This window comes from Giraffa tippelskirchi, chromosome 5 (genome assembly GCF_054371585.1).
Source record: "Giraffa tippelskirchi isolate mGirTip1 chromosome 5, T2T-mGirTip1v1.2.pri, whole genome shotgun sequence".
Lineage (NCBI taxonomy): Eukaryota > Metazoa > Chordata > Mammalia > Artiodactyla > Giraffidae > Giraffa > Giraffa tippelskirchi.
The window spans coordinates 75,257,976-75,277,899 of record NC_137279.1 but is presented as its reverse complement, the minus strand read 5'-3'; the positions used below and the strand labels follow the sequence as shown (position 1 = coordinate 75,277,899).

Here is a 19,924-nt window from a genome sequence, read left to right as displayed (position 1 = left end):
CCCCCGCCACTGGGCACATTCCTCGTTGGATGCAGCACATCCCTCGTTGGATGCAGCACATCCCTGTGATGCGAAACATGACCCTGGTCCCGTCTGGTGCCAGATGAGGCAATGGAAATACAGTATCGTTTACCTGATTCCTGCTCTGCCTCTTCTTGCTCTTCAAAGGCACAGTTTAGGCTTTCTACCCATGCTGCAGGGCAGAGGACCCTGAAACAGGAGCAGGGAGGCTGCACACACCCCACTGCATTCCTTCCAGGCTCCGAGGAACCCAGGGCTCCCCCGAGCTGCAGCGGGGGCTGGGGGCAGGGAGCAAAGTTCCGGGGAACAGGAGCCTTCTCTGACCTCCTTCTCTCTCCAGTGACAGGCCCCAGGGTGTGACAGGCAGCGGGTCTGACCATTCTTTGCCTCCCTACCCCTACACTGCCGCAGCCCCTACATCTGTATCCTCCACACTTTGGGTCTGCTGCCCCTGCTTCTTTCGTCTCTTTGACCTTCCTCCAGGTCTGGATTTGGGAAGTGTACTCACTGCATCCTTTTCACCTCTTCAGATGTCCCACCACCAGGACCCAGAGCTGGGCCCATATATAGCTAGTGAATAATTCAGCGTGCTCCGCAGAAGCTAGATCAGATTCTAGGTGATACTGTAAGCAGAAGGCCTCCTTTGGGTGGCCAGAAAGGCGAACCCCGCCCTGGAAAGGAAAGTGCTCTGTAATGTTAACTTCATTATATAAGGTTTCCTCAGTGCCTGAGAAGGCAGCTTCAGACGCAGATACAATCTGGGCACCATGCCCATCTACCGGCTTTGTGGGCACCCCCAGTCCATGCCAGCCCTGGCCTTTGAGCATCCCTTTGAGCCTTCCTGGCACTGACACCTTGTTGGGCAGCATGCTGCAGTTTGCAGACTGCTTTGCTTTCACACACATTTCTCATTGAATTCCCATCAGTTCATGGTAAATGCTGATCCCCTGAATCAGCAGGATGCCCCGAGAGTTCTGTGTTTCAGTCCTTTGCTTTTAGAAAGGGGTCATTCTAAATTTTTCTTGGCAAGTAGGGTGTGGTGGAGGGTGCTCTGCTTCCTCAAAACTCCTCCAAAAGCTGCTTCCTCTCTGGGTCACTTTCTTCCAGGCCTGTCCCCAGTATCGCCTTCTCCAGGGAAGTCAAGTGACTATAGAAGGCGTGGAATCATCCCTTTTTCCTACCTTCCTGGCACCAATTCTGATTTTCCTAAAAGTGACCTTAGGTGTGTGGTTGTCTCCGCTGCCCAGCGTCTGGCTCGTGACCGTGCCTGAGCAGGACCCTGTAACATGAGTGTCCATGGCATTAGACAGGCCGGGAACCTGAGGGTGGAAGAGATGGTCTCCCCGCCCTGGAAGCAGCTGTGAGGTGGCATGGCATGCATGCCCAGCATCAGTCCACCCTGGCCTTCCCAGCCTGCTTCCCCAGCTCATGTGGCCGATCCTGTCCACATGCTCCTAGGAAACGGGCCCACACTGGTTGTTCCGGTTCACCCTGAAGAAGATGCCCATTTCTCCTGTGTGTTCCCAGGAGGAAGCAGGGCTCCTGGGAGACTTCAGTTTCTAAGAAAAGAGTAATGACTGGCTGCCTGTAAGAGACAGTGTTAGGGGAGGGACTGCTGAGGACTGACTGCTTCCTGCCCCTCGTTTCTGAGACGTGAGCCCTGGAGCGGCGGCTAGCCTTTTATGGAGGAATCCTAACCAGGAGATTTTCACAGCATATTTGAAGCCTGAAGTTTTTTTTTTTTAAGGCCTCACCTGGTATTTGAAATGACTAAATTTAGCTGCTCTTCAGCATTTGTCTTCGCTCCCAAAGCCTAGGACTTCTCAGGTTTCCCACCCTTCAGAATGCGTGTGTGGTGTGTGCTTTTCTCCCCAAGAGAAAAAAAACTAGGTAGGAAGATTTGAAATAAGATTTAAAATGGGTGGGGGTGGGGGGAACCTGAAGGATAATAGTAAGGGCAAAGGAAGAGACAAGAAAAAATGGAAAAAAAAGGGAGCACAGCGTGAAAATGAGGGAAAGAGGGAGCTAAAGGGGACCAGGGAAAAAGAGGGCTGAGGCCTGCGGGCGTTAAGAGGAAGGCAGGCCCTTTCCAGGACGATGGGAGCCCATCAGTGGCCTCAGGACCGGGGCTAACATGGGTGAGCAGAGAGAGCCAGGCACGCCTGCGGAGGGCCAGCGACTGCCCTGCCCAGCTCAGATGGGGCCTGGCTCTGCCAGGCCAGAGAGGAGGTGGCAGGGGGGCCAGGACTTGCCAGCTCGGTGGTGGGCACCCAGGGCACCTCCTCTCTGTGCAAGCACAGCAGCCTGGGGGCTCGTGTCCTCGCAGAGCCTGTTGCTTTAGCACAGCTGCTGCTCTTCCCTGTCCTCCTGCCCCCTCTCAGCTTTGTTCCACATGTAGCTACCTTTTGGCTTTATCTGTCCCAAGTGCACGCGTCCACGCACCTCCTACAGTGACTGTGGGGGGGGGGTGTCTGTGTGTGTGTACACACTTGTGTGAAGGGGCCTCAGGACTCATGCTGTATTTCAGTAAAATGTAAGCTGTGTCAGGTGTTTTTACTCATGTTCCCCTTTGATCCCCAGTATAGCCCTGGGAGGTAACAGTCATATGTACGGTTTTGCAGCTGAGAAAACTGAGATTCAGCTGCAGAGTCTGCAGGGCTCAGCTCACCCACCCTCTCCTCCAGCTCCTGATGCCTCCCGTCTCGTCCCTGAGGCCTCTTTCTCCAGGCCGCTGCTTTGTGGGCGCTGCCGCCTCTTCTTGCTATTGTGAAGAGGTGTGAACAGGGCTTGTGGAGGGCATGTCAGGAGCGAGTTGGCGGTGCCGATTTGCATCGAGCCTGCAGACCTGACCCTCAGCCTTGCCACTGAAAGACAGGTCTGCCCCCAGGGAGCGAGATGTCTTCCTGCAACACATTCCCTTCTGCTGGGACTTTCCAAGCCCCGCTTTCACCTGCTCTGCTCAGTGCATTGTGGACACTGTGTCTCACCTGTACCGACCTGACCCAGGTCCCATAGCGGGTATGGAGCATCATCATTCCCCCTGAGTCATGATGCCGTGGGCTCCTGCTCCCCACCCCTGGAACAGGAAGCTCTGCACCCTTGGCAGATCTGGGGATATTTCAGACATGTAAGGACAAGTACAGACGCTCTAGAGGAGAAGGGCCCTCTCCCCTGCTGGCTTGACCGACAGACGTCCCCTGGCTCCTGCCGTCTCTTCTCTTGCCCTGAGCTCCACCCTCCTTTCTGTTGCTCCCCAGTTATTGTGCTGATGGGTGACTTGTCCCTGGAGGGCAGCTGAGCCTCCCATCAGGGGGATGCCAGATACCTCCTCAGGGTCTTTCTGGTGGTGCAGTGAGGCCTGGAAGGGACTTCTTCCGGTGTTTCTGAGCCTTCCTGATGCCGGCAGCCTGGAGTGAGATTGCCAGGTGTCATGAGAGCCCCACAGCTCGGCTGACTCAGCCCCCTCCTCGCCTCTGGGCTCCTGCTGCCACTGCCTTTTCCTTTCTCCCCTCCCGCTGTTTCACTTGTAAGGAAAGGCTACAAAGACTAGCTTGGCAGAGCCTAGAAGGGAGGAGGGCAGAGGAGGGATGTCTTGACTGAGAAGTCCAGGCTGCCTCTGGGGCTACCTCGGACAGACTAGTAGATGGCGTGCTGTCCATCTCTGCTCAGTGGGGTAGGTCAGGCAGTCCTTATACACACGTCCGTATGAGAGAGGTTCAGTCCTATGCTAGGCACAGTGAAGGGCCGGATATAGTTAAGATCTGATCCCTGCCTATCTCAGAGCATTACAACTTATTTATGCAAGAGGAACAGTGCACAGTGCCCAAAGAAAGAAAAAGTGAAGTCGCTCACTCGTGTCCAACTCTGCAACCCCATGGACTGTAACCCACCAGGCTCCTCTGTCCATGGGATTTTCCAGTCAAGAATACTGGAGTGGGTTGCCATTTCCTTCTTCAGGGGATCTTCCCGACCCAGGGATGGAGCTCGGGTCTCCCGCATTGTAGGCAGACGCTTTACCGTCTGAGCCACCAGGGAAGCATGAAGTGAAAATCGAGTGCCGTAGGCAGGAGGTCATTTACAGATGAGGGGAGCTGCTGAAAGTGTTCCTGACCCCGTATGTCCCTGACTGCACATGCTTGAAAAAAAAAAAGGAAAGTGTTGGTTGCTCAGTCATGTCCAACTCTTTGTGACCCCATGGACTGTAGCCCACCAGGCTCCTCTGTCCATGGGATTCTCCAGGCAAGAATACTGGAGTGGGTTGCCATGCCCTCCTCCAGGGGACCTTCCTGACCCAGGGATCGGACCTGGGTCTCCCTCTTGAGCCAGCTCCCCAAATTGGGACCTGTGTGACATGCCCTCGCTGGGCTCCTGTCCTCGCAGACCCCAGGTCATCGCCACCACAAATGTTTATAAGGTTTCCCCCAGCCCAGGGTGTGGGGACTCAGGCTCTTGGTGTTTTGGCTGAGGGCCCTGGCACTGGGCCCTGGAGATAGCACTGGGCCCTTCCTTATCTGGGTGTACCTTCTTGATGGGGACCGCCCCGTCATCATGATCCATGCCGATCCTTCGTATTTAAGCCCCGAGTCCTCCATCCGGCTCGAGTGGGCACAGAATCTGCGTCATCTCTGACTGGTGATCCTGCTGTAGGAGGCTGTCCTTGGACCCAGCAGACCTTGCACCCTGCCGGCCACCCCACGCCCTCCTCACGGCGTGCGCGCCCCACCTGCGGATCTCTGGCCCCCTCTGCTGGCCACTCGCAGGATTTCCTGCTGGGACTAGCAAGATGAAGTCCAAGGAAGAGGAGAAGGCTGTGAGTTTGCCATCAGCGTTTTATCTTGCTTTTGCTGGGCGGTGGGGTGACGAATGGGAAGCGGAAGCCAGTGGGGCCCAGCACAGAAAGTAGATTTCTAGGATCTCAGAGAAGAGAAAGTCCCTGGATGAGGCTGGCTGCTGTCCTGCAGGCAGCCACTGGAGTAGGAAGGATGTCTGGGGAGTGAGGGTGCCTTCAGCCCTGGGCAGGGCTGCAGGGAGAGGAGCAGAGGACTCCAGGCTGACCCAGCCGTGTTGGGATCTGTCAGGGAGTCCCCTCCAGGCTCCAGCCCTTATGGCTTCAAAGAGCTTGCCTCCACCCCGGAAGCCTGGCTAGGAGGTGCACTTCTGTTCTGCGGCTGATGAAGGGAATCAGTGGCGCTGTGCCTGTTTGTGAGAGGGCTTTCTGATGGCGAGAAGCATCTGCACCCATGCATGAGGGGTGGGAGAGGCCGAGCATCCGTCTAGGCGGGTGAAAGATGCAGGAACCGCATCACCACGTTGTGCTCTCCTAAGCTGTCCCCAGGCAGGAGTTGCTGTCAGTCACACCCAGATGTCCTCATACACGTTGGACTCAGAGTGGCAACAGCTGGCCTCAGGACGGGTGGTGTGGAGGGGGCACCTCATTCGAGCTTGGTCCCCCACTCCATGACCCTCTTTTCCTCCTCCCAGATGGGAAGGAGCAGCTGGGAGTCCCGGGGCTGGGGGCGGGGGGGTGGACTCCCCGAGCAATCTGCCCCTAATCCCCAAGCCGGGCCTCAGACTGGAGATGGCGGGTGCAGAGCCTGGGAGCTCCGGGACACCTGCTCGCAGAGCCCGGCTTCCCTCGGCAAGCCCAGTGCTGCCCCGGGACTGTGACCCTGGGGGCCTGGCACACCCCGCGGAAGGCTGGGGCCTCAGAGCCCCTGGCACCCTGGTGCCAGCCCGGCTGCGGGAAGCAGTACCCACGCAGGTGAGGCCCCGGCGGGGGTGGAGGAGGGAGAGACGCAGTTTGTCAGATAGGTCGGGTTCCCACGTTCTCTCAGAGTGCAGCCCCTTTCCTCTGGTGTCTGCTTAAGAAAGATGGGAGAGGGGCAGGGATGACCAGCAGGCCTCCAGACTTGGGCCGATGGATGCTGGCAGGGACCCTGGGGTTGGGTGAGGGGACTCTGGCAGAGCCCTGCAGAAACCAGCATCCTTGTGTCGCTCTGCTGAGGCCAGAGGAGGCGCCATGAACTTAGGCAGAAGGGGTGATCCCAGTTGTGCTCACCTCTGCCAGCAGAGAGACTGTGACGGGGGGAGGGGAGTGTGAAGGCCCCTGGAGCTTGACCCCTGTGGGAGCGTCCAGGAGGAGCAAAGTGTGAGGGCTTGGAGATTCGAGAGGATTCGGAGGATGGGGTAGGGGAGGCCCCAGGGTGGGAGGGCAACACAGGCTTCCCGCCAGGGCTGAGGGTGTGAGCAGGCAGAGGGGACCACAGGCTGTCTGCTGGACAGAAGGCCATTGTGCTCAGCAGGGAGAAGGGAGGCTGCTAAGCCGAGGGTGTGGTTCTGACCAGAACCAGGGGTGGGCCTCAAGGAAAGGACTGAAATCCCAGGGCTGGATGAGAGTCGCCCCTAGGATCAGGGTGGGCGGGTGCCCTTGGGGCTGCAGGGGAAGGCTGATCGAAGCCTCCCCAGCTGCCTGGAGATCATGGGCACTGCAGGGAACAGGGAGGGGGTAAGTCTCCTCATCTGTGTGGACTTGGCCCTGCAGTCCCTGGCGGCAGCTTAAAGCTCCTTGTTAATCCTCTGAGGGCCCGTACCAGGAGGACAGGCCCCAGGGAGGAGCCAGCCCCACCCCACCCCGCACCTGCCCTCAAGTCCCTGGGGCCTCTGCAGGAGTGTCCCATCCTCCTGTTCTCCAGACCCAGGTGTGTGTGTGAGTGTGCACTCCTCCATGGGTGCCCCTTTATCTAAACACTGGCCTCCCTGCCCTCCAGAGCAGAGCCGCTTCGGCTCCCAGGCGCCAATGGAAGCTGGTGCCATCCCCTCCTCACTCTGCCCCTTCCCGTCCCTCCCTGCCTGGCTTGGGCTGGTGGTCATTATGCTTCCAGAGCTGGGTTGGGCGGCCTCACACGCCTGCCTGTCCCTACCAGCAGGAGAAAGAGCCAGCAGGGCACCCCTGCTGATCCGGGAGAATGGTCCAGCCCCCGACTCAGGCCTCCTCAGTGTTGGCCTGAGCGTCAGGTTGGGACAGGAGATATCAGGTTGCCTCCCTCCCAGCTTCATCACAGGGGCACCTGCCTGTTTGGGCAGAGGGGTGTTAGCCGGCCATTACTGCCCCTCTCCACCGTGGCCTGACTCACCTCCCTCTCCCTCTCTCTTTCCCTTTTCCTCAGGGAGCTAGTGGAAGAGGAATCTGTGTGCTCTCCATACTGAGAAAGGTGCTTAGATCAGAGTCATGGGGCCAGGAGTCAGCAGATGGAGGCATCTCTGCTGAGTCACCCTGGCCCACAGCCCCGTTACCCTTGCCTGCGGGGCTCTCGGCCTCTGCTGTCCAGGCCTTGCCCAGGGGTGGTACCCTGTCTGGGCTTGGCCCACCCGGCCAGACCCACGGACAAGGCGGGATGGACGCCTGACCCCATTGCTCTCCACCCTGGAAGGGGGCCGCAGGCCACCTGGCCCAGGATGTCGGGGCTACCCTGACCTCCTAAAGGGAAGCAGAGGAGCCCCAATGCTCTCCCCCCACCTTTTTTTAAAAAAGAGACCTTAGGGTTGGCTTTTCAACTCCTGAGCAGGTAGATAGAACAGGAAGGCCCCAACTTCTGTGTCAGCCTGCTCTGGGGACCCCGGACAGGAGCACTCTGTAAGCAGGGCTGTTGTCCCCAGAGAAGGGGAGTCACAGGCTGGGAGCCTCTGTGCTGTCCTGGGAACCTGGGAGCACAGGTGTGGAGCATGCACTCCTTGCAAGTGTGACTGTGCATGTGGTCCATCCTGAAGAATGTTGATGATGTACTTGTACTGTTGCTGGAGAAGCTGACCCATGACACGGCTAGTGCCCTTTCCCTCTGCACGGACGAGTTTCATGGATGCCTCAGAGACCCAGGCTGCCGGGCTAGCGTGTGGGAGGAAGACCGACTCCTGTGTCCCATGGGGTTAACCCAAGGACGTGAGCTCAAGCCCCGGAGGAGCTGGGAGTCCTAGGAGGCCCCAGGGAGCCCGGGCCGGGAGCCCTGTAATCTGGCGGAGCGCCTGATCCGGCTTCACTGGGTGCTGCTGAAAGGGGGCAGGGAGGAGAGTCTGAGGGGCTGTGAGGCCTTGTACGGGGGTGCTCTCAGGGGCGTGTGGAGGGGTCTCACCAGAGCAAGGGGACAGTAGGGAGAGTTGTATCCCAGACGCAGGCAGTGCCCCCACTTTGGCTCTTCCAGAACGTTCATCAGCGGTTCCGGGACGTTGGTGTCCATGACCTCCGCCCTGGCTGTTGCTCACCCTGAACAGGGAGCACCACGTAGCCTCCTGGCTGCCTTGTGTGGATAGGGGCCATGGAAGAAGCATGGCTCACCCTCCATGGTTCACCTCTTCTTAGAACTTGCCCCACACCCGACAGCGCTCAGGGATTCATCATGGGGCCAGGTACCTGCAGAGTGTCCGGCCTCTTAGATGGGAGAGTGGGGAGAGGAGGCCTTGGTGCTGGCGGCTGGGCGTGGACAGAGGCCTGGGGCCCGTGTAGCCCACCCACTGCTGTGCTCCGGGGCCGGTGGGCCCTGGGAGTTTTCTCCTGCTAGTGACCTTGAGCTCAGTGATCTGTATCGCTCCTCTTGAGTGAGTGAATTAGAGCTTCTGCTGTGTTAAGAATGTGATTGTAGGAGGAAGGATCCAGACACCCTCCTGCCAACCACTCTGTAACAGGACATGGGCTGGACCTTCAGCACAGGCTGGCAGGTTGAGGACCCTGGCCTCGCACACCCAGGCTGTGCAGCCCCATCACCTGTGTCTAGTGCCAGAACATTTTCATCATCCCCAAAGGAAACCCATACCCGTTAAGCAGTCACTCCCCATTTCTCCCTTCCCCAGCCCCTGGCAGCCATTAATCTGCCTTCTGACACTAAGAATTTAACTATTCTGGACATTTCATATAAAAGGAATATGACCCTTAGTATCTATTTTCTTTTACTTAGTGTTCTTGAGGTTCATCCGTGTTGTGGCATATATCAGTCCTTCTTCATTCTTTGTATAGTCAAGTAGTATTCCATTATGTGACTGTACTGGTTTTGCTTACCAGTGATCAGTGGACATTTGACTGGTGTCCACCACCCTTTGGCTATTGTAAATAGTGCTGCTGTGAACAAGTGTGCACCAGTGCTTGTTTAAATACCCACCTTCAGTTCCTTGCAGGTATACCTAGGAGTGGAGTTGTTGGGTCATATAAGTCCATGTTTAACTTTTTGAGGAACCTCCAAACTGTGTTCCACAGTGCATGCACCATTTTACATTCCTACTGGCAAGGTATGAGGGTTCTGATTTCCCCGCATCCTTGGCAACACTTGTTATTTCCTTTTTTAAATTATAGCTGCCCTAGTGGGTGTGCGCTGTCGGTTGATTGTGATTTGTTTCTGTGCCTCGAGGCTGTACCGTGGTCATTGTCCTCACAGGCTCATTTCATTCTCCCGACAATCTGGTGAGGTGGGTAGAATTAGCCCTTCTTTTTCTAGATGAGAAAGCTGAGTCCCAGAAAAGTTAATGACATATGAAGGCAAACAGCTGGTAAGGGGCAGAGCCAACATTCTAAGCCGGTGTGCACTTCCACCCTGAGTGCCCTTTCTAGTGGCCTGCGTGGGCCTTGTATCCTGTCTCGTTGCAATTCTTCTTCATCTTTTGTGGGCAAATCTCATTCTCCTCCGGGGCTGCTTGTTGCTTCCCTCCTAACAGCTTTCTCATCTTTTTCTTCTAATGCTCTAATTTTCCTTCCTTTGTTAAACCGTAATCCCTCTTTGAACCTCTGCTCATCTGTCTGCAGCCTCCTTGGCTCTCTTTTCCTGGTGACCCTGTTTTTCTTTAGTTCTAAAAGGGTGTTGCAGGCTTGGAGGATGTGCTGGGGGACATGAGGGAGTGGAGAACTCCCTACTTGCCTCCCTCGGGGGAGACAGAGGAAGAAAGTGGGATGTTCTGTAACCTGAGGTGACCAGAGGCTGCAGGCATTGTAGACCACAGTGGAAGGGCAGGAAGGAGCTGGGGTCCTGCTGTGGGACCCCCAGGCTTGAGTGTGGGCCCCACGGCAGAGAGGCTGGCTGGTGAGGAAGAGCTCACCACCAAGCCCTGCTGGTTTCCTGGAGTGTCTGTTCTCTCATTCACGGGGATTTCACAGCCAGTTTCAACTCTGCTTTTCTACTTGTAAGCTAGACAGCCGCCAACTCGAGGGGTAAAAGGCTCAGAGCTGCCAGGCTGGAGCCAGGACAGGCAGGGAATTTGCCGTTTTACACTCCCTTGTAATCCCAAGAACTTCTGCTTTTCACAAGCTTTTTGAGTCCCTGTCTCATTAGGTCTTCCCACACTCCTCCAGTGGGCGGACTGACACGCTCCTCCTTAAAGACGAGCTCAGGGCCTAGCTGAGCACGAGGCAGTGAGGCAGCCAGATCACAATCATTTCTGGTTGTTCTTTCTCCTGTGAAGAGAGTGGAAGAGAGGAAAAGTGTTGAGTCTCTTTGGAAAGCGCCTTATAAAGGGGTCAAGTTCTTTAATGCATTATTGACCAGAGACGTATGAATACATCTTTGGTTGTTGTTCAGTCGCTACATCGTGTCCAACTCTTTGTGACCCCATGGACTGCAGCGCACCAGGTTTCCCTGTCCTTCACTGTCTCCCAGAAATTTTCTCAAACTCATGTCCATTGAGACAGTGATGCTATCCAACCATCTCATCCTCTGTCACCCCCTTCTCCTCCTGCCCTCAATCTTTCCCAGCATCAGGGTCTTTTCTAATGAGTCGGCTCTTCACATCAGGTGGCCAAAGTAGTGGAGTTTCAGCTTCAGCATCAGTCCTTCCAGTGAATATTCAGGACTGATTTCCTTTAGGATTAACTGGTTGGATCTCCTTGCAGTCCAAGGGACTCTCAAGAATCTTCTTCGACACCACAGTTCAAAAACATCAGTTCTTCGGTGCTCAGCTTTCTTTATAGTCCAACTCTCACATCCATACATGACTACCAGAAAAACCATAGCTTCGCCTATACTGTCTTCCCTGGTGGCTCAGATGGTAAAGAATCTGCCTGCAATACAGGAGACCCGGGTTTGACCCCTGGGTCAGGAAGATCCCCTGGAGAAGGGAGTTGCTACCCTCTCCCATATTCTTGCCTCAAGAATTCCATGGACAGAGGAGCCTGGTGGGTTACAGTCCATGGGGTTGCAAAGAGTCAAACACGACTGAGTGACTAACACTTTCAACATCTTTTATTATCCGAACATTATTGACCAGAGAGGTTTCAATATCACTATGCAGCAAATTGCCAGCCACAGGCATTAGTTTCTGCAAAAGTCACCCAATCAGTAATGAGTTAATATTAAAAGCTGTGTTGCATATAGAATTTAATTTTGTCTCATAGTTTCAATGATGAGTGAATTTTTTGGTATGATCTTTTATATAAACTTCATTTCCTCCACCACACAAAGTTGTGCTGCCAGACCCAGCTAGCACAGATGAGTACATTTGTGTGCCCACTCTGTGCCAAGTGCCCTCTGGACATCATGTGGCATGCCCCTCACCAGAGGCCTGAGAAGAGATATGAGTGTCCCCATTTTACAGGGGGAAGACTGAGGGTCAGGAAAGTCGACAGGCTGTCTGTTTGCCATCACTGTAGGGAACAGCACAGGTGGAAGGGGTTTAACCACAGGATGCAGTTTAAGTCAGCACGATGCAGCGAGTAGACCTTGGGATCAGTGTGGGCTCCTCTGTGTACAAAGTCATGAAGATATCAGCACCTGGCAGAGGGCAAGGGAACACGAGGGGAGACCCAAAGCTCATGTTAGAGGAAAGTCCCGACTTTAGGAGGGATGGGAAGGGATGGGTATTGTTCCCAGCATCCCCAGTGGTACCATGACCTGGAAAGGCTGGAGAGGAAGCCCACAGGGGAGCCACCCTCCCCTGGCTCCTGAGTTTGGCAGGGCTACTATTTTTCATAGTGTTTTCCAACAACTCTGTACCTTGCGAGAAATGGAGCCCAGTGACTTCTGCCTGTAATTGGCACGGGCTGCTTCCGTTGCGTGAGCTGGAGGGGCCACTGTCTTTGTGTTTAACCCCTTCCCCCATGTATACCTCATCCTGCCCCCACCACCGCATACACATAAAGAGCGAATGATCTGACCCAGCCCGCCGTCCTGGGGTGTGCTGTGTGTAAAAATACACGGGGTTGAGCCATTTCCTGCTGCTTCCGTTGCTGTATGGTGATAAGACACTTGGGGACTCGGCTGCGGACAGAGGTCCTCCAGCAGGCCGAGGGGGTCCAGCCCTGGAGAGTGAGGCTCCAGGCCTGCCTGTTTCCATCCACCCTGTCTCACCTCTCATCCATCTTCTGTGCCCCTTCCTGCCCCTCGCTGCCCGCCCCCCATCTTATCTCTCGGCTCCTCTCTTTGTGCTGCCCTGATGCACCCGGGGAGCCCGCCTGCTGGTGAGGAAAAGGCTCTGTCCTCTCCCTGCCGCCCGTTCACCTCCTTTCATGCTGGGCAGCAGGTGTCCCCAGGCCCCTCGCCTGGGCCCTGCGTCCCTTGGCCTGTGGGTGTCTTTGGGACCTGAGCCCCCTGAGACCCCGCCAGCAGGCAGGTGAGGGGTGCTCCTGCCTGGTCCTGGGGGACAGGGCAGGGCCAGGCGCCCCTGCCACCATGAAGCGGAAGAGGCTGCTGACGACTCCAGGGAGCTGCAAGGTAATGGCCGGACGGGGAGAGGTGTCGGCAGAGGCAGGGCGGCCTGCTGAGTGGCACCCGGGAAGCCCACGTGGGAAAGTGGGGGTTGCTTCCCAAAGGAGGCTCTGGTCAGCTCTGAGAGAGAGGCCTGCAAGGGGCCCAAGAGAGGTTCTGGTCAGCCCTGAGAGAGAGGCCTGCTCCAGGCAGGAGCCTTATGCACGCTTGAGTCCAGAGGAATGGCTTGTCTCCTCCCTGAGAAATAACCCCGAGACTAGACGGTGAAGCCTCGGGCCTGCTTGGTCCACGTGATGGGGCAGCAAGAGTCCTGGGCTGCCGGTTCTATCTTCCTATAGGTGTTTATCCTCAGCCAACTTGCTTGAACTCTCTGGGCCAAAGGAGGCGCAGGTCTGCCTAACTGCACATCAGGGACGTTGGGATCAGGCAGGGAGCAGGTGTACACACCCTTCATAAATGGCAGCAGGAGGGGATTCTGTTGTTATTGCTGGGACTCTTTTGAACTCCTTCCTTAAAAATTTCCTATTTACCCTGCATCCCATTTTCCAGGCAGCGAAACCAAGTCCAGAGGCTCTGGGGACCCAGGAGAGCCTCCTGTGAGCCCCACTTCCCTCGGTTTCCTGATGGACATACGCTTCCTTTACTTGCCTTCCTCCCCAGGTCGACAAGGGGGACTTCGTGACCCTGAACCTTTCCGGCGGCCCCAGTCATGGTGACGCTGACGGCTCCATCAGCTTGGACGTGCCAGATGGGGCCCCAGACCCCCAGCGGACCAAGGCGGCCATCGAGCACCTGCACCAGAAGATCCTGAAGATTACGGAGCAGATCAAGATCGAGCAGGAGGCGCGGGACGACAACGTGGCGGAGTACCTGAAGCTGGCCAACAACGCGGACAAGCAGCAGGCGTCCCGCATCAAGCAGGTGTTCGAGAAGAAGAACCAGAAGTCGGCGCAGACCATCGCCCAGCTGCACAAGAAGCTGGAGCACTACCGCCGGCGCCTGAGGGAGATCGAGCAGAACGGGCCGTCGCGGCAGCCCAAGGACGTGCTGCGGGACATGCAGCAGGGCCTCAAGGACGTGGGCGCCAACGTGCGCGCCGGCATCAGCGGCTTCGGGGGCGGCGTGGTGGAGGGCGTCAAGGGCAGCCTCTCGGGCCTCTCGCAGGCCACGCACTCCGCCGTGGTGTCCAAGCCCCGGGAGTTCGCCAGCCTCATCCGGAACAAGTTCGGCAGTGCAGACAACATCGCGCACCTGAAGGACCCCTTGGAAGACGGGCCCCCCGAGGAGGCGGCCCGGACGCTGAGCGGCAGCGCCACACTCGTGTCCAGCCCCAAGTACGCCAGCGACGACGAGTGCTCCAGCGGCAGCGCCAGCTCGGCGGGCGCGGGCAGCAACTCAGGGGCCGGGCCCGCCGCCGCGCCGGGGAGCCCCAAGTCCGGCCCGCTGTACGGGGCCCCCGGCAACGTGGACGCTGTGCTGGAAGAGCTGCGGGAGATCAAGGAGGGCCAGTCACACCTGGAGGACTCAATGGAGGACCTGAAGGCGCAGCTGCAGAGGGACTACACCTACATGACCCAGTGCCTGCAGGAGGAGCGGTACAGGTGCGTGCTCCACCCCGCCCCGCCCACGAGAGGCTGGATTTCAGGTTCAGTGGTGGAAGCAGACGGAGCATCTCCAAGCGCCCTGGGCTGCTTCAAGGGGCCAGGAGAAGGCCTCCAGGAGCCCTCCACCAGCTACCAGGGCGATTGGAAAACAGGATGATGGGGCCTCTGGAAGGAGCATTGTGGTATCCCTAGTTGATTACATGGTGGTTGTACAAAAGGGAAACCGAGGCAGGGGCCAGCTTTGGTTGCCTCTTATCTGGAGAGACTCTGGCTAAGAGCACAGACCCCAGAGCCAGGTTACCTGGGTTTGGATCCCAGCTCTACTCTTCCCACTCTTTACCTTGGACAAAGTACTTGCTCTCTGCACCCGGTGTCCTCATCTGTGAAGCAGGAATAACGTGGACCCTGACTCACAGGGTTTGTGAGGACTGAGCCCAAACCTGTCAAGGTGCCCTGTGCAGGCATCTGGCATGGTCCATGTGAGCATCCGGGCGGAGCTCGAGAGCCAGCCTGGGATCGAGCTGGAGCCCCCACCCCCTCCCTCTGCTGGCTCTACTTCTGCTCTGTGCCTCTCGTGTGGTGTTGGGCACTTTTTCCTTGGGATTCTTTTTCTTAAGATAGCACTTTTTCGCCTTGACATATTTGAAGGTTTGGAAAATTGAGGGAGAAACCTGCCTGAAAACTCACTACCCCCACATAACAGTCATCCTCTGATATTTTGTGCCTTTGGAATAGGGATTGTGTGTCTATATCCCTGTGTCCCTGTTCCCCAGAAGAGCATCTTAGCCCAGGGCTTCAGGGCCTAGGTTGTTGGAGCAGTCAATCCCTGACTCCTCCATTCACGAGCTCTGTGATCTCAGGCAAGTTCCCCAATCTCTCTGTGCCTCAGTCTTCTCATCTGTAACATGCAGACGACACCAGTCCTTATCCTGAAGGTTTGTAAGGAGGCTCCTAGGAGATAATGTGGCTAAAGTGCCTGGCACAGAGCCCTGTGTAGGGCTGTGTGTATACATGTGTGTGCTAAGTCGCTTCAGTTGTGTCCAAGTCTGTGACCTTATGGACTTGGGGCCCACCAGGCTCCTCTGTCCATGGGATCCTCCAGGCAAGAATACCGGAGTAGGTTGCCATGTCCTTCTCCAAGGGATCTTCCCGACCCAGGGATCGAACCCACATCTGTTATGTCTCCTGCACTGGCAGGCAGGTTCTTTACCACTGGCGCCACCTGGGAAGCCCGCGGTGTACATAGTAGCTTTCATCGTTGCTATTAAAACTGGACGTGGCTGGACACATGGGGTGGGTTGAGTCATTGTTGAGAATGAGTGAATTGACCCTGTGGAAGAGATGGGAGACTTGGGGAGCCAGGGCTGGTGTCACACGTTTTCCCTCTGCCAGGTACGAGCGGCTGGAGGAACAGCTCAATGACCTGACCGAACTTCACCAGAATGAGATGACCAACCTGAAGCAGGAGCTGGCCAGCATGGAGGAGAAGGTGGCCTACCAGTCCTACGAGAGGGCCCGGGACATCCAGGTACAACGGCCCCGAGAGGAAGCTGGGAGTGGGCTGCTTCCACCCCTTCCCCTTAATCAAGACTTCCACTTCCCGTCAGCCTCTCCAGATAGTCAGCATTAAAGGACCGGGCTCCCTAGCTGCAGCTGACCACCCTCCACCCTGCCTGGCCTTCGGAGGGGGCGCCCTGGGCATTGTCACCTCCCGAGGGGCAGGTGGGGTTCAGACTGGAGGCCTCCCGTCCCTAAGCTCGCCCGCCCCTGTGCCCCTGCAGGAGGCCGTGGAGTCCTGCCTGACCCGGGTCACCAAGCTGGAGCTCCAGCAGCAGCAGCAGCAGGTGGTGCAGCTGGAGGGTGTGGAGAACGCCAACGCGCGGGCCCTGCTGGGCAAGTTCATCAACGTGATCCTGGCCCTCATGGCCGTGCTGCTGGTGTTTGTGTCCACCGTCGCCAGCTTCATCACACCACTCATGAAGACCCGCCTGCGCGTCAGCAGCACCGCCCTCCTGGCCCTCATCCTCCTCCTGCTCTGGAAGCACTGGGACTCCCTCACCTACCTCCTGGAGCACGTGCTGCTGCCCAGCTGAGGGCCAGTGCGTCCTGGCCCCGTGCTCCCCCCAGCTCCCCGCTGGCCCCTGCTGCTCCAGGGGGGACCCTGGGGCTCCTGAGTCTGTGGGGTGTCTTCACGTGTCCAGTTTGACCTCCTGCCCAAACTGTCGGTCCTGGCGACTTCGGCCCCCTTCTCTGTGCGTGCTTCTTCTGTCTGATGCCTTCTCCCTGTTGGCCTGAAGGGAGCTCCACGTGTAGCCCCCGCAGGAGGTGGGGGAGAGTCCATCTGAGGACCTGGATGGACTGTTTGGATTGTTTACAGTCACAGCAGGACTTCTCCCAGCTGATGCAGACACTTGGGGTCAGGAAGGCCAAAGGGAGCTTTCCTGGCGGAGGGGGGAGACCATGCTGGGGTCAGCTCCAGCCCCGCTCACTCGTGGAGATGGTTGGGATGAAGGCGGGAGCAACAGAGGCCTCCTTGGCCCAGGAGGCTCCCCAGCTCAGCCCTCCCTCCTCCAGAGCTGGGTTCTGGGTGGGGCCCTCCTGGGACCGTAGGATGCGGTCTCTGCAGACCGGGTGGGTGCGGCTTTGGGTTTGTGTTTTCCCACTTCTTTCTGCCTGTCACTGGATCTGCTCTTCAGGGAAGGAGCCCCCGGGGGCCCCAAGCCTCAGCCCAAGCTCTTAGGGCTTTATTTATTTATTTATTTGTTCCTTGGTACCTTGTCCTGAGCTCCAGGGAGAGGTCCCCTGCCCGCCTCCCGGGTCCCCTCTCTGAAGCCAAGGCTGTCTCCCCACCGGGCACTTCCTTCGATTTAGCCCTGGGTAGTCCCGGCTGGGGGTGGGGGCCGGCTGCCCAGCCCCACTCTCCCGAGCTGCCCTTCAGCCTCTTTTATACGTCTGTTTATTTTGTGTGTGTACTCGTGCGGGGGAGGTCGTTTGTGGCTTTATTTTTTAAGGCTCTGGAGTGTTGTGTATGGCTCTCTCCACATCCCAGTCTCCCCATGGGCACTTCCAAGAAGAGAGGGGATTTCTCACCAAAGGAGAGAGAAATCCCTGGGAACAGGGGAGGGGAGTGCCTGCCAGTTGTTGTGGACATTCCAGAGAAATAAATCCTCCAGATTTTCAAACCACCCTGTCTACTGTTGGTTGATTAGGCTGTTTCCATGGAAACCACCGGGTTGCTCCCAACACTCAAGAGTTCTGGGTAACGCAGACAAGGCCCCACCTGTTGGCCCGAGACCTTCTCCCTTCCTCTCGGATCTGACATCAGACAGACCCAGCCTTCCCGTTTGCTTTCTGCAGCCGAAGCGCTGGCCTCGGTGATAGCGGGGTGAGATGGTGCCCACCCCTTCTGGCCCCTCTGCTTTCTAGGAGGAGGGGAATTGGAGAGAAGCCGCAGAGGGCCGGGAGGACAGCAGTCATGCCCAGGCATGGCCACAAGAGGGCAGTGGTGTCCTTGCTCAGCACTTCTTGGGTTTCAGTCCCAGAGAGGAGCCTCGGTTGGAGTTGGCTTGGCCTCATTAACGCTGTCTAGCCAGAGCATAGAGGCCAAGCCCTCAGTGTCTGCCCTGACAGGGAAGGACACCCACGGAAGGCACTGGATTTCCAGCTGGAAACCTGTGGGAGCTTGGTGGGCCCACCTGAGCCCTGTTGTTGTGAGCAGGAGACGCCCCAGCTTCATGGAAGTGGGAGGGGTGTCGCGAAAGCACCACTCCCCCCCACCCCAGACCTGGCTCATAGTCAGTGCTCCCGTGGCTAGTTCCCACCTCTCTGGGCCTCAGTTTCCACATCTGTAACGTGGGTGGATGAGGGCTCTGACATCTGTGGTTCGGTAGGTCTGAGAAGTCAAGTCACAGCTGTACCCATGACTGTGGGCTTCAGGGGCCTTTAGGGGTGAGGGACTGTGCCCTTAATTGGATCAGAATGGGTGCTGGGGTGGCATCTCCAGGAGGGCAGCTGGACGGCTCACCTTCACCTTCTGTACCCAGGGGGGGTTTCACCCGGTGACCTTGCAGGGCCTTCCAACAATGCCGTTCCTGGGCCCCGCACCCACCTTCTCTTCCAGCCACACACGCACCTCCCTTGGGGGCCACGGGCTGCTGGGCCAGGAACCCGCATTCCTGGGCCCAAGGTGGGGGGTGGCTGCTCTGGGCTGCCAACATTTCACACATTCTTCCCCAAGGTCAGGTGCCTTTCCTGCACTGGTTCTTCAATGTCACTGCCAGCCGCAGTCCATGCTGAGAGGGAGGAGGGAAGGGGTGGGGGGTACGTTCTCAGCAGATCATGAGGCCGCAAAGCAAACAGCCTGAGGAGAGGGGGATGGCACCCGGCTACAGAGCCATCTTCTGCAAAAAAGAGGGACTGGCAGCCCTTATATCGGCCTCTTTGTGACAAGGGGCCTCGCACAAAGCCCAGCCTGACCAGGAGTGGAGTTTCCTTCTGCTGACAGTCGCAGCCCTTCTGTGTTTATGTCCGAGCCTCTCTGCACTCTGTGAAAAGTGGATGAGTTGCTCTCGTCTGAACCTACCTGCCTCACCTGCCAGGGGTCACAGGGCAAGACGCTGAATCAGGGCCCACCCTCCTCTAGACTGCAGAACAACAGGCAGCCTTTGTCCTAGGTCGTGTGTCCTCTCAGCCCCAAGCCCCACACGGGGGGTTCGGAGGGCTCAGCTTGGCCGGCACATTGCCGTGGCCTCAGCCACCCAGGGTGGGGGCAGCAGAGCTGCCTGGGGTCGGGGCTCCAGCAGCACTTGGCGGGCAGCTGGCCAGCCTGGAGCCAGGCTGTTTGCTGTGCCAGCCTTGTGGAAACTGTGGAGCTGCAGCAGGTGCAGCCAGGGCCAAGACCAAAGGCCTCCGACAGTACGAGGCAGAGGGCGGCCACCTAACCCTCACCACGCAGGGTTACTCAAGGGTGATTCCAGGGCCGGGGAGGAGAGACCTGGAGCCCTGGCGTGGAAGAAGAGGGGAGCTTTAGCCAGGGCGCCTGGCCGGATCCGTGTGGCAGGGCCCTCAAGTGAGGTCAGCTTTCCCGTGTAAGAGCCTGGGCTTTGGCGCCTGCAGACCTGGGCTCAAACCCAGCACCACCACTCAGGTTAGACCAGGTCCCCGGTGTCCCTGTTAGCCTCCTCCTCTGCCCACAGGAACGCAAACGATACCTGGCTCGCAGGTTTGGGGTGCAGGGGAGAAGACATTCTGTGTGTCAAGACCTTAGTCTGGTGCTCAGAACATGATAAAGGACTAACCCAAGGCAGTTATGACTCCTCCTCCTTCCTGAAGTCAAGGGATGTTCAAGTGCAGAACTGCTCAAGAAACGTCTACAGCAGACCCTACAGATACAAGCCAAGCCGAGGGTGACTGACGAGGTCTTGGCCTTCAACTCCTGAAGGCCCAGTAGGGGAGCTCACAGCTCCCCTTCCCTGGTAGCTGAGAATCTGCTTATTCCAGATACCTTTACCCTAAGACCTACAGAGAAATCCAGTCCCAAGCAATCAGGCCCCAGCCTGAGACAGGATTAAGTGAGGCCTGCCTGGCTCAGGTCCTGTGAGTGTGGGGGGCCCTGCCTTCTCCAGA

General features: G+C 57.5%; 1 protein-coding gene across 5 annotated transcripts in view; it reads left to right on the top strand.

Annotated features, from left to right (window-relative positions):
- TMCC2 (transmembrane and coiled-coil domain family 2) overlaps positions 1-17,481 on the top strand; it is a 38,190-nt gene extending 20,709 nt beyond the window's left edge. For 3 of the 5 annotated variants that reach the window (XM_081490908.1, XM_081490906.1, XM_081490909.1), the window contains 3 exons: positions 13,356-14,296; positions 15,692-15,827; positions 16,081-17,481. In XM_081490908.1, the coding sequence (XP_081347034.1) occupies positions 13,356-14,296; positions 15,692-15,827; positions 16,081-16,392 (1,389 nt within the window). In that variant the 3' untranslated portion in view covers positions 16,393-17,481. Of the gene's footprint in view, positions 1-4,620; positions 4,832-5,599; positions 5,783-13,355; positions 14,297-15,691; positions 15,828-16,080 lie in introns of those variants that run through there. The other 2 variants (XM_081490911.1, XM_081490910.1) reach the window with 2 other exon arrangements.
- Positions 17,482-19,924: the final 2,443 nt, after the last annotated feature.